A 14,227-nucleotide genomic window follows, 5' to 3' on the forward strand; every position below is an offset into this window, starting at 1 on the left:
GAGCCACAATCTCTAACTTTCCTCTCCAGTCAAAAGTGCTGCCCTTTAACAACCAAAGACAATGACCAGTTTATTTGTGCTATTGAGTCAAAATCTAAATACCAACATCCAAGTCATTTATACTCAATATAGTCATTTAAGTAGAAAAAGTGTCATATATGACCTGCCGGGCAGCTCTTTGGACTGTGAAGACAAAGTTGCAGGTTGTGTTGTCTCCATGCTAACATCCCTGCCCTTTTGCCCCTCATCTTAGTGATGCAATGGTTCATGTCCATAGGGGGCCAGTACGATCACCATGGCAACCTCAAACAGTGGTGGACAGAGGAGTCCTACAGGAAGTTTCAGAAGAAAGCGGAGTGCATCGTCAAGCTTTACGACAACTTCTCTGTTTATAATCAGAGGGTTGGTTTGCACACACACACTCACACAAACTTCTTTTTATTTCACGTCAGAGAAATAATGCATTCCCTGGCCCCTTACCTGAACTTTAACCCTCACCCGGGGGCCTCAAACCAGGTCTCAAGTCCTTCACTTGCCCATAGAGATCAATCCTGCTCTGGAAGACAACAGCTGTATAATTAAATGTGTTTATTTAAAGGTGCGTATCAACAAAGATCAGTTTATACATTAGAGTGAACATGTCACATCATGTTTAGCCTGCCCAAAATAAACAGAATGATATTATTGAGATAATTGTAAACATGTATTTACCGGTCTTTTTTGTCACATTTAAGAGGGTTTATTGACACTTCCCATAAGTACGTTTGTATGAGTGTTTTCATAAAAGAGATTTAAAGAGTGGACAGAATTGTCAAGCCAGATAATCTGTTCAAATCAGCCTAAAAACCCACTCCCAATTTTCACCAGATCAGGACTGAACTCTTACCATCCTCTCGTGTGAGGCAGACCTAAGACAATTATAAATCATCAGGTGCTGAATCTCAGCCTCGCAGCACTATGTTTATGAATGAGAGCAGATTCAAGTCGTTCCACATGAAATATCAACATTTTGCTCCTTCATTCCCAATTATGTTGCTTATGGAACAACTTATTGCAAGGTTTTTGGTTTTATTTTGGAATATGTGATAAAATCCTAAATGGTCTCATCATTATTCATGAGTTCGACTCGTGAAACAGATGTTATAACATCTCACATGAGGAACCCTGTAACAAGTGACATTAATTCATAGCTCCATTGTGAATTGTGTTCATGTTACAATTACATTCTGTTTTTAATCTGCATCTCCCAAGACTGACAAGCTCAACAAGTGCTAAATAACTGAAGTACACTTGACCTCCAGTCATGTGGGAGTTTCATATGCTGACAATGAGCACAGGGAAATAACGCAGTGAAATAGTCCCATGCTTGGCATTATGGGAATTCATTGATGACCGACACATTTCCAGTGTCAGACCCAATTATTAACTTTGGGAATAAAGAACAGACATGTAGTGTAACAGAGATCCGGCGTCTGGGATGCTCCGTGACACCCCGACGAGAAGTCTACGAGAAGTCTACGATGTTAGAATCGTTTTTTGACATCGCCTGCAACGACGTGGTCCTGGATGTCGACCGATCGGATTCTCACTGCCTCCCCCGACCGTGATCTACCAACACTGTGCGAGTTCATAGGTCATGGTTGGTCGTGGTCCCCCGAGCAAGAATCCGTGCCGCTGTGATTGATAAACTGACATCGTGACCATCGTGAATAGGTTGCATCTCCACTGCAAAATAAGTAACAACTTAACATGGGCGCAGTCATCACTGCACGGCTGCAGTGACACACACACACAAACGAGTGACTAGTGACTTTACACCAAACGCGGCATTAGACAGCTGCAACTCGGTGTCAGAGTTCACTACCAGACCACGCCCCCTCACTGCTCTGCATCTCCCTCACTCAAGTCTCAGCCCCCTTTTTTGAAATTTGTTCAAAATCAGGCATTTGGCGGAGTTCACTGCAGAAGATTTGATATGTTTTACCTGTATCTCCGCTGGCAGCCATATTTTCAGAGACAGTCTCCATATGGCACAGTATGATGACACTTACAAAGATATGTAACCCTTTAATAACTTGTAGAGATGATATAGAATAGAGTAGCTAAACACCAGTGCAAAAGCACAAGCATAGAGCTATTCAGACCCTTCAGTGTTTCAAATGTTTTCTCTCCGTCTCTCCTAGGTGAACGGTCGTCTGACACTGGGGGAAAACATCGCAGACATGGGAGGACTCAAGCTGTCATACTTTGTAAGTAATGGTTCCATCAACGTTTACATACACTGTCCGTTTCAAAAATCCTCCGTGTTATTTACAATTAACATTCTGCGCTTGCATCAGTTGGTGTGTTTGTGTTTGTGCGTGTGTCTGGACATAATTAAATTCCATATTGACTGTGTCAGTGGTCTATATTGAGGAGAGCAGTGGAAACAATAGTACAAAGGGAATTAATTAAGTGAATTTTGAAAAAACGTCAAGCATCAAAATGCTCATGCCAGTCAGTTAAATTGGCTGCAGTAAGTATAACAAGTGACTTTTAATCCTAGTTCATTATTTCCAGGGATAATGACAACGACACATAAGTTTAAAGGTTTTTTTCAGCGTATTATTGATGAGGCACCGACACTGTTGACACTTACTGGACTGTGTTATCCTGCCATTAAGCCACATACAGTATATATACTTCATCTGTCCCAAATGTTATCTCTGTCACGATCCCACATACCTTTGTACGTCTTTTGTGTTGAACGTTACACAACGCTTCCTCTAGAGGACAGTGTCGAGTGCCAAGTTGCAGGTATCGGCGAACATGGCGACCAATGGAGAGCTTTGATTGGTCACCAAGATGAGGAAAGTGCAATGTAAATACTGACCATTTACCGTGTCCACCAGCACTGTTCACAGAAACTTTCTGTCATTGTTAAATGCCCATATAGTCTCTTCTTCGTTGTTTTCCTACCTGATTGCACTACTGCCTCTCTACTGCCCCCACAGTTCCTGGTGGTATTGCTCCATGTCGTCCATCTTCATAAGGTCACCTGCGTAGAGTACAAACAGTGGAATTTATGTTGCTTTGTGGAAAGCTCAAAGGTCCTGAGAAGTTTTTATACCAAGTACCACCTGAGAAAATATGGAGCTCTCAAAGTAACACCATTATCACCAACATTACTACAGTGGCGTAAATAGGTCGAGCAAAGTCAGCGACACACTTTTCAGAGGAGGCAGATTTATTCCCAATAAGATCATTTGCTCTCTCGTCATCCTCCTCTTCCTCACATATATTTCACACACTGGTATAGTGAATTTAGATTAAGAGGGAGCCAGAGATAAGATGACTCTAATTATTATTATTCAATAAATGTGTATATTTTCGTTATTTGTTTCATTTTCTACGCTCCACTTTGATCACATACCCTGGGATATACAGTAGAATAGTATTTCTGATTGTCCTCCAAGTACCACCAGAGGAAGCTTGTGTACCACAGTTTGAGAACCTTAGCCTCAGAGGATATCATTATGACACACTGCTGCCTCCACCAGTGCACTAAAATGTGTTGGTTTTTTTTGTGACTTTCTGTGTTTGAATTCTTTTGTTCAGATGAACAAAAAGTGATAAAAACCTGCAGAAGATGCAGCAGTAGACCAGAAGTTCCTGTGTCCTCATGAGCTGAAAACACAGATGTTCCTCCTTTATGGACTTTAGGGCAGGAGAATGAGTGGTTTACAGTTGAAAGAACCTGTCGTGAACATATTATTAAGATATTGCAGTAGTAGTGACTAAAGATCATCCATGTGTGTGGGGAACATCACTGAACCTGAAGCCCTGTAAGTATCTCTCGTTCTGTGTGTACAGGCGTACCAGAAGTGGGTGAGGGAACATGGTCCAGAGCGGCCGCTGCCTGGCCTTAAATACACTCATGAGCAGCTGCTCTTCATCGCCTTCGCACAGGTACGGAAGCCAAAGCCCGACTAATTCACACTGTCTCACATTACATTTGTATGTGAAGTCATTTCAGTGCCTCATCTCAGCTGGAGGCTCCGATCACATGGAGCAGGTAGGAGTGACGGATGCATTCACCGCTGGAGAGATCAGAAGTGACTCCACGCACCACACAGAGCACCACAGCTCTGCATAACTGTCACTGCTCATTATTGAAATCCAATGGTTTCACTGAAGTTCATTAATGTATTTAAGTTCATTTCAAAATTGCAAATGAGAGGAAAGCATCGTTTTCAGCTCCGAGGCACTTGTTCAACCACTGCACAGCACGACAGACAGACATGTTGAGGAACCTAATGATGTCACTGCTGGATTCATGCTGTCATTTCAGAACTGGTGTATGAAGAGGAGATCTCAGTCTATTTACTTGCAGCTGCTGACTGACAAACATGCACCAGAGCACTACAGGTATAATAAAGACACTAACATCTAACATCTGTGTTAAGACCGGGTAATTAACTTCATAATACTACGTTCATTCATGCTTTTTTATACTCGGTCTCATATTCCAATCCACTTGCACCAGGAAATCGGCCTCATTTGTATTTTCTTGTATTGTATAAGTACTGAGTTGTATATGTGTGGGTACTGGCAAGTTTCCATGGTTACCCACTACAAGCGCAGTTGGTGCACACAGGTAGTGTAGACTCAAACTGGAGCTGTGGACACATTTAAACAGCATTAGTGACTGATCTGTGATCTGTCCCTCACAGGACGGAATGCATGGACACTGTGGATTGATTGCATTAATGATGATGATAATAATAATAATGATGTAATAATGTTGGAACACACGGTGGAATAGTGGCTCAAACTGTTGCCTTGCAACAAAAAGACCCAAGTTGGTTGGAATGAGGTCCTTTCTGAATGGAGTCTGCATGTTCTAAAGCATGTGTGTGCGTAGACTTTCTCTGGGTTCTCTGCTTTCGTGCAAGACCCGAGACTTCGCGAGTCTTCCTGATTCTGAGGACTCCAGGTCAGCGGCCCTGGTCTTGCTGGTTTTCAGCCTCCAATCTCCCTGCAACGAGATTTTTAATCATCACAACGACTCCACAGCTGTTAAATGTGAGGGTACAAACGGTAAACACTGTCCTGATGTTGTGTTGAGACAGTATGTCGGTGAAGGTTCTCAGTCGTGGACATGGACGTGATCTTCTTCAGTCGTTAGTTATCAGCTGTGGGCTCAAGCAAGTCCAGTCACCCACAGCGAACTGCTGCAGAATATTGAGAGAGGAGTTTAAAGAGTGAATATCGTTTGTGTAAATGCTCTGACAGTGTCTGAAGGATGAGCATCTACTGCTTAGCCATGAAATGATTCGTTTTTTCAGTGCACTACAACAGAATTGATGCACCTTTTACAATAAGTCTTAATGCACCTAAAAAACAGGCATTATCACATAGATGATCAAGTATATTGTAGATAAACGAGTATAAATATTCATATTGTGTGTTTTTCCCCCTGCAGAGTGATCGGCAGTGTCTCCCAGTTTGATGAGTTTGCGCGTGTGTTCCACTGTCCAAAGGGTTCCCCGATGAATCCTGCAGACAAATGCTCTGTCTGGTGACCTCTCTGCCTGTCCTGTTGACCTTGGGACGACCTTAGTCTTCACATACACACACACACACACACACAGACACAACGTGTCATTCATCACACATTCATCAGTGCCAAAAGGATGCTACAAAGCTCACGAAGCCCGTGTTTTGCATCACAAGTATCTTTTGATCATGACAAAAACGTGTTTTCAAGCTTAAGCCTGATTTTGACTCTGTGTTTCAACACTTTTACATGAACTCATGTCACTCACGTCCTGTGAAGTCGTGCACCTGCAGGATTTTCTTCGTCTCGATACTAAAACACTAACATATTTTGTCGCGCACTGTGATTAGAAGTCGTAGTATCCATGTAGGTTTTCAGTGTTGTGCATGAACTTTTTGTGACATGGTGCAGCATGGCTCGGTGTTCGAGGTACAGATATCACCTCTAACACTCAAGCCAGTTAGTCTGAGCATTTTAACACTTTATTTAAAAGAAGAAGTCGGAAAAATCAAGAGTGGACATCAGCAGCAGCAGCTATGTCAAATTTGAAAGTTAATTATTGAAAATGATTACGAACAGGAAACATGAACTAGTCCATTTTTCAAACTCTGAACTTTGAACTATGAAACACTGTTTTAACGACACCTTGACATTTGGGAGAGCCCTATTTTCAGGTGGCACCACGACTGAACATGTCACTGTAGTGTAGCGTTATCATCGTTATCATCTAGACGCGTCACACATCACTCACAGTGTCTTTACAACCACGACAAACAAGGCTGGATTACTGAACTGGTCTACCAAGCCAGGGCCCTAACGCTCTCTTTTTCCAGAAATGAAGTTTGAACCCATAATTCATGTGAACCCCATTATTATTATTACTATAGTTTCATTATTTGTCAGCTTGATTTCTAATGTTACTTTATAGACACACAAGGATCGAGTGTGGCTCTCTTTTATTGACATTACCCACAGAGGAGAACGCCTGTGTTTTTGTACACAGGTGTTAATGAGAACCATAGATCTGCAGCTGTCTCCCTGGTGTACAGTAGGCTTGCATGTCGTCCTCGCTGCTGCATGCTGCAGCTGACGCTTTCATTTGATACGGTACACACGCCCTGCAAATATCTCTACTTTTAATCCCATGTTTGAAATAAATTTTAATTTTGTACAAAAAGTGACAAACCTACCAGGGGCCCATGGGGGGCCAAGCTCCCGCGGTAGTATCCTGATATCTTTGCTACTATGGTTATGACGACAAGCAAGCGGACACCTTAACCATTCAAATAACTCACTCAAGAGGGAACGTTACATGCAAATGTAGGTGATTTATAACTATGATTACGTTATTTATTTCAAGGACCTCATTGCACAGAAAATCAAGTCTGTAACTTGTGATCGTTCAGGTGTCTGGACTGAGCTCTGCCTCGGTGTCTCAGAGTAGACTTTCAGAGGAACTTTCCCGTGCTCCCGAGCTCCCCCTTTCGCTCCCCTGTAATTCAAACCATGCTATGAAGTCACTTCATTCATGAATGTTCTCCGCCTCACACAGAATGTGTCGCTGTAGAAAGATGTTTTCCATATAGTCTCTTTTTCACGTCAGTGCACAGTGTTCTTCACCATCACTCTGGAACTGAAGGATTTCAGTGAAGTGAAACAAGAAGGTCAGAAGCTGCATGGTGCAATACTTTAACGTCACTTCTTGTGCATTCTTTGTTTACCTGTAACCTACTGATAGACATTTGAGTTTTTGTAAACAGTGATGTTAGGCTTTAGATATGTTAGCTATACATATATATATATATATAGTTCTGGCACAAACATTTCATCTTCAAATGTGGGACCAAAACACCTTCTCTCTGTTTCTCTCTGGATTGTATCGACTGAAGCTCTCGTTTCTCGCGCTCCTGTTTTCCTCAGTAAATGTAAAATGTCACATTTTTCACATCATTTCAAAGTTTTGTCGAGTGACAGTCGTTGAAAGTGTGAAGCGACAGAGTTCAAATCAAGCTTAACTCAACTTTGGTTTCACATGCTCACCTATAATGTACATAAATGTTATTTAATTATATATATTTTTCTATTATGCATTTATTTTCTAATCATCCCTGGTTTTATAGTTAAGCATTTGTATCATTATGTGTGAAACTCATAATCCTTCTGTTTTTGAGGACAAACTTAAAATCCCTGCGCCAACCTTGTCGTTTCAGTTTGGTCCTGGAGTTTATGATTTGTTTTGCAATGCTGCCCTCTTGTGGCGCAGTGTCACGGCCGTGGTGTCATTCGCCTTCACTTGCCTCTTGTTCCTAGTGTTTGTACAAGATTGAACAACTTTTTGGTGAAGAGGAAGCAGAAGGTGGACGTTTTTCTCAGGATTTGCAGCAAAGTGCAGCGACAAACAGGGGATTCTGTGCGTCTCTATCTACATTCAACCCGAGTTTACAGTGCAGTCACAAAGGAGCGGGTATATTTATGAAGATGGGAGGACAGTTCTGTCCTCACGGGGAGGGACAAAGTGATGTGAGAGACGACTTATGTTCGTAATGGAAGAACCTCTGCTGTTATTGGATCATTCACATCTCGTGTTTCCAAATCTGCATGCTCTAAAGACATGAGGGGGGGGGGGGGGGGGGACAGCGTGAAGTCCATGCATTCACAGCTCATTCACAGAACTGTCTACATAAAAAAGAAGTGCAACTACCGTAGATGGAGAATCATACATTTGTACACAGTGTTATTAAAAGAGATACTTTTGTATAAAGAATCTGTTGGTATGAAAAGATTAAGAATCTTTGTATAGTGAAGAAGTATATCAGATTGTACAGTTTGTTTGGATGAGAGTGCATGTCTCCTCTCTTACAAACATTAAAACAGCTGAGCGATATATACATGGAGGATACACACACACACACACAGCTGCTGCTATCTCTTCTGTCACTGTGTAATGTTTGAATAAATACAAAGGATCACTGTGCTCAGGTGTGTGTGTGTGCTATACGTCACTCATATACTGTATGTACAGCTCATTATCAGTATCACTGTGTTTTCAGTCCTGTATGCTACAGATCATAAATCAAATACATCTTTACCACCACAGTTCACTCTGTGGACAGATGAGTCTTCTTCTTTTCTTTCTTTTTTTAAAGAGAAAACATCAGATGAATGAATCTCACTTCCAGCTTGTGTAACCTTTAACTTTATTGTGTTTATTGTCTGACTATCGTTTAGGGGTTAGGGGTCAAGGCTGGAAACAGTCCAGAGGAGATGCAGATGTTTATTCCAGTTCCCCCCTCAAAACTAAAGCCTTGAACCCTCCCAGACGTTGACATCAAGTGCTTCAGTGGGAGAAGCTTTGGGGGCTTGAAATGATCCAAATATGAACATGACCACTAAACTGCGCTACCTTCACCATATGAAAACATGTTGCTTAGTTTGGCAAGTTTGTGACCTTTTTTTTAGGTTTTTCACTGTCTATTCACCAAAAGCACAGTAAGTAATCTTTGTTGCTTGGGGCCTCATTAAATCAGTAATTAAAGACCTAGTTTGACATAGGGAGGCAGCATGGGATCATGGGAACTGTTGTCACATGAGAAATGACCAATCATGATCCATTAGGAATTAAATAGAATTAAATAAATTACCACCATAACACACCATTAAAGAATGACTTATATGTGTCATTAATTAAATTGTTTCTCTGCATTTGACCCATCCTAGAATAAGGAGCAGTGGGCTGCCACACTGAGTGCTCAAGGCTACCTCAGCCCTTTTGACCTGGTGGGGATTTGAACTGGTGACCCCCCCAGTTATAAGCCAAGTTCCTTTCCACTTGGCCACGGGCTGACCTAGGTCTGATATTATTCCATATCTCTGAGCTAGAATGAACTTTAACACAGTCTATGGCCCCAAATTACAATGTATTATGTGAATGTATACTGGCTGCTCCATTGTCATTACAGATACACTTTAATATGTTTCCTTAATCTAGGATGACACATGATGGTCATTTTATGTAATACATTACATAATTGATGATTTCATATTGGGACAAACCTAATCCCTTACTGACTGTGATCCAACCTCAGGGCTGTGTGTGTGTGTGTCTGTGCGTGTGTGTGCATGTGTGTGTTTTGACCAACAAGCTGCTACTCATGTTCAATTAACTGGCTTTAAAAATGGCTTCAGCTCCATGACACTGTCAGGTTAGTCCTGTTATGCTGATCCCTGCCTGTGGTTACATAACTTAGGCCTGATGCTGAACTGTGTGTTGCATACAACCACAGGAATGCACACTTGATATGGTTTCTTGGTCTGTATCAAACATATAAAAGTCTAAGTTTGGAGTTTTGTAAACAGATTTATCTCCTGCATCAAAGTCCATAGAGAAAATCATTGTTTTTATCTCACAAGGACACAGGAGCTGTTGGAAAAAGACTATCTAACATAATAAAGATAAAAACGATAAAAATATAAAGTTGTTAAGCATTTTATCAAGCGACCACACACTTAAACGGGCATACGTGTTTATTCGGTGAGCATTTTGTTAAGTGGCTAAATTGAGTTTTTCCCTTTGCTGCCAGCCATGTTTTCTCAGACTCTGAAGCTCATTTACTGTCATTCACTGAGGGCTTAGGGCCGTCCCACAGTGAAATCAAGCATGAGGGCGCTCTGGCAGACATTTTGAGCACTTTATGGCCAATTTCAATAAGTCGAGGCAGACTTTGTCTGAGGGAATTACCCAGAGTTTGTAAGATGTGGGTATAACAAACCAATCAGCAACATACAGGCAAAGAAGGAGCAACCAACCCTGGTGTTGATTTTCGGAGAAAAAAACATTTTATGTTATCAGATGAAAGTCAGACTTTGTATGTTTTAAGTCAATAGACAGTGCAACATAAAAAGAAAAGCCCCGAACTCTCCAAGTTAAGTGCCATTTCTTTAGTGTCAAAGTAAAATAATATGGAGCATAAATTCTGTTGTTATTATACTGAGCCACTGAAGCCGCTAACACTTAGCAGGAGTGTCCAGTGAGTCCAGTGAGACAGTTCAATAATGTAAAAGTAAAATCTTATCCTCTGAGAGATGGATCATGGCAGGCACTGAATGTGATTTTTAATCAAGCATCAGTCTGAGACAGTGTAAACCAATATATCTGTCTGATCGTACTGTTTTCAAATGTTAATAGTTTCTCCTCCCCATGGACATGAGCTCATCTTTTATGAGACTGTGAATAAAGATGGAAAAAGAGAGAGAGATCCAGCTGATTATGATCTAATGTATGGCTGCTGTTTCATCTCAGTGTGAGTTTATATTAAAAATCTGGAGGCAGATGTTCTGTTATTAATGTGAAATAAACAGCATGGCTGTGGATCAGAGGCAGGGCGGGTGGTCTTCTAACTGGAAGGTTGGGATTCAATCTGCAGGCTGCTCAAATATGTTGAATAGAGTGTGAATGCATGAATGAAAGCACTGTTAGTTACATGTGCTGCGTCTGGGTCAGTTTGGATGTGCATTCTTTTTCAGTTGAAGTTGTTTATAACAGTTTCTTCCCCCACAATATGCCCTCATCTAATAAGAAGAAAAGAAAATCAATCTGAATTGCAGAATTACATCATGTCACACAAATCCTGATCCTATTAGCCTTGCAATGACATTCACTTTTTGTTACTTACGTTCACTGTCACCAACAAAATGTAATCTTTCACAGCAGTGGTGCCTGCTTTACACGGCAGTTTTGCCGTTCATTCACAGATTCGTAACGCACACGTCAACATCATCAGCTGGGAATCACACCCTCGAACCTAGACCATCCATTTGAAAAACGACCACTGATCCACTGGTAGTTCCAGTGATGAAATAAATGTGTGCCATTACAAGTATAGTATGAAAGATCGTCATTCAAAAAGACTCTTCTGAAGATTCCCAGCAGGCTGCACACTGAGAGGTGCAATGCTGCCCTCCACTGTTCAAAGTTCCCAATCACATGATGAAGTCTTCAGAATACAGGAAACATTAGTGATTCCCACATACCATAAAACCATATGATCAGTGTGAAGAACAAGAAGGAGAAGATGTTCACAGTTCACAGAGTGTGTGTTTGCAGGTGAGATGTTCCACGTGTCATCAGAGGATGGAGCGTTGTCAGTTAAAGGCTCATGAGGTGAGTCCACTGAAGATGGAGTCTGAACATAAGCAATCAATTATTTCTATAGACTATAACTCATATGGACATTTAATATGTCAAATATACTGTATGTTGCTATAGAGTGATATTGCCACATATGTCACCTATGTGGTGAGGTATTGTTATCACATAGTCATCCTTTTGACATATGAAGATATAGAATTAAGAAGCTAAAACATTACGGTACAAAATTGTAAATGCTATCCATTGTCAAGTTAGAACAGGTTCATTACAGCAAAAAGGGGTATTTTACAACAATATAGGAGCTGTCTTTGACATTGATGTCTCGATGTCAGCAATTGAAAACACAACAATCACACAAATACAACTGGGGCCTGTTGCACGAAAGTAGAATTAAGATATCCAGGATTTCTGAAAAAGCGAGTCTTGACTTATGCTACTAAGTTCATCCTGGCTTAGTCTGTTGCAAGAAGGCTTAAATTAGACCTGGCTCAAGTCAGGTGTAATTTATCCTGGTAAGTGCGCGTTCGCGTCCCTTTGAAGAAGACCGATTTACTGATGCAGAAATGGAGGAGATGTGTGTCATCAAGCAGAAAACAGCTTATAATGGAAACTTATGAAGAGATTAAACACCTGACACATACGTAAACAAAACAACACAGTAGCTTTTAATAAGATCATACAGAAAGGTGTGGCTGAACTGTGGACGACTCAATGTATAAGTAACCCAATATAAATACTTACAGAGATTATTTGAGCAAAGTAACCATTTTTATACAGTTCTATACTGTTCTGTAATGTTCTATACTGTTCTGTACCGTTCTGTACTGTTCTATACTGTTTTATACTGTTCTGTACTGTTTTATACTGTTCTATACTGTTCTGTTCTGTACTGTTCTATACTGTTCTATACTGTTCTGTACTGTTCTATGCTGTTCTGTAATGTTCTATACTGTTCTGTACCGTTCTGTACTGTTCTATACTGTTTTATACTGTTCTGTACTGTTTTATACTGTCTATACTGTTCTGTAATGTTCTATATTGTTCTGTACCGTTCTGTACTGTTCTATACTGTTTTATACTGTTCTGTACTGTTTTATACTGTCTATACTGTTCTGTAATGTTCTATACTGTTCTATACTGTTCTGTACTGTTCTATGCTGTTTTGTACTGTTCTATACTGTTCTATACTGTTCTATACGGTTCTGTACTGTTCTATACTGTTCTATACTGTTCTGTACTGTTCTATGCTGTTTTGTACTGTTCTATACTGTTCTATACTGTTCTATACTGTTCTGTGCTGTTCTGTACTGTTCTATACTGTTCTGTACTGTTCTATACTGTTCTGTACTGTTCTATGCTGTTCTGTACTGTTCTATACTGTTCTGTACTGTTTTATACTGTTCTATACTGTTCTGTACTGTTCTGTACTGTTCTATACTGTTCTGTACTGTTTTATACTGTTCTATACTGTTCTGTACTGTTCTGTACTGTTCTATACTGTTCTGTACTGTTATGTACTGTTCTGTTCTGTTCTGTACTGTTCTATACTGTTCTGTACTGTTCTATACTGTTCTGTACTGTACTGTTATGTACTGTTCTGTACTGTTGTATACTGTTCTATACTGTTCTATACTGTTCTGTACTGTTCTATACTGTTCTGTACTGTTTTATACTGTTCTATACTGTTCTGTACTGTTCTGTACTGTTCTATACTGTTCTATACTGTTCTGTACTGTTCTGTACTGTTCTATACTGTTCTGTACTGTTATTTACTGTTCTATACTGTTCTGTACTGTTATGTACTGTTCTGTACTGTTATGTACTGTTCTATACTGTTCTGTACTGTTCTATACTCTTCTGTACTATAAACTGAGGTTGGATACATTGGGTATCCTTCTAATAAAACACGTAGGGACCAGGCTAACTGCTAAGAATAAATCGCCATGCTAACTACTATGAGCAGGTTACCTGGACGCACGTGAGAGTATAAAAAATTGGGTATAAAAGGAGCATCCACCAAAGGTTTAGTCTTTGCTAAACAAGCGTGGATCAAGAGTCACCGATTGTATTGTACGAAAAACTGTCATGCTGTTGTGACGGACATATGGATGACCATGAGCTCAGTACTCTGGAAAATCACTGTCATCTGACACAGTCCACCACTGCATTAGGAAATGCAACCTGAATCTGTATTGTACAAAGAGGAAGCCATATATCAAATCTGTTATTATTAGCCAAGTCACTGTGTGTCATTACTGAAGGAGTTAGTGAATCATCTGAAGCTACATTTTTCATACTATTAGTCTGTGGATGTAAAGGTTAAAAACCGCTATGCAGTGTGTGCAGTCATTGTTTATATAGAGCTACTAATGGGTTTTTTTTTTTCTTTAAATCTGTGTAGTGTTTTATGTGTTTGGGTAATGGTGTGATGTTTATTATTTTTATACATTTCAAACCTGTATTCCTGCAGGGTTGAAGATGGCTGGTAGTCAGTAAGGAAAGTAAATCAGCTTACCAGGTATTTTAATGTCAAGTAATTT

At 40.4% G+C, this 14,227-nt stretch overlaps 1 protein-coding gene across 2 annotated transcripts in view; it reads left to right on the plus strand.

The window, feature by feature from the left end:
- LOC131462324 (endothelin-converting enzyme-like 1) overlaps nt 1–6,643 on the plus strand; it is a 67,307-nt gene extending 60,664 nt beyond the window's left edge. Inside the window, exons 14-18 of one of the 2 annotated variants that reach the window (XM_058633411.1) lie at nt 254–402; nt 2,184–2,249; nt 3,853–3,948; nt 4,331–4,407; nt 5,465–6,643. In XM_058633411.1, coding sequence (XP_058489394.1) covers nt 254–402; nt 2,184–2,249; nt 3,853–3,948; nt 4,331–4,407; nt 5,465–5,564 — 488 coding nt within the window. In that variant the 3' untranslated portion in view covers nt 5,565–6,643. The remainder of the gene's footprint in view (nt 1–253; nt 403–2,183; nt 2,250–3,852; nt 3,949–4,330; nt 4,408–5,464) is intronic. The other variant, XM_058633412.1, reaches the window with a different exon arrangement.
- Nucleotides 6,644–14,227: the final 7,584 nt, after the last annotated feature.

Source organism: Solea solea, chromosome 7, assembly GCF_958295425.1.
Source record: "Solea solea chromosome 7, fSolSol10.1, whole genome shotgun sequence".
Lineage (NCBI taxonomy): Eukaryota > Metazoa > Chordata > Actinopteri > Pleuronectiformes > Soleidae > Solea > Solea solea.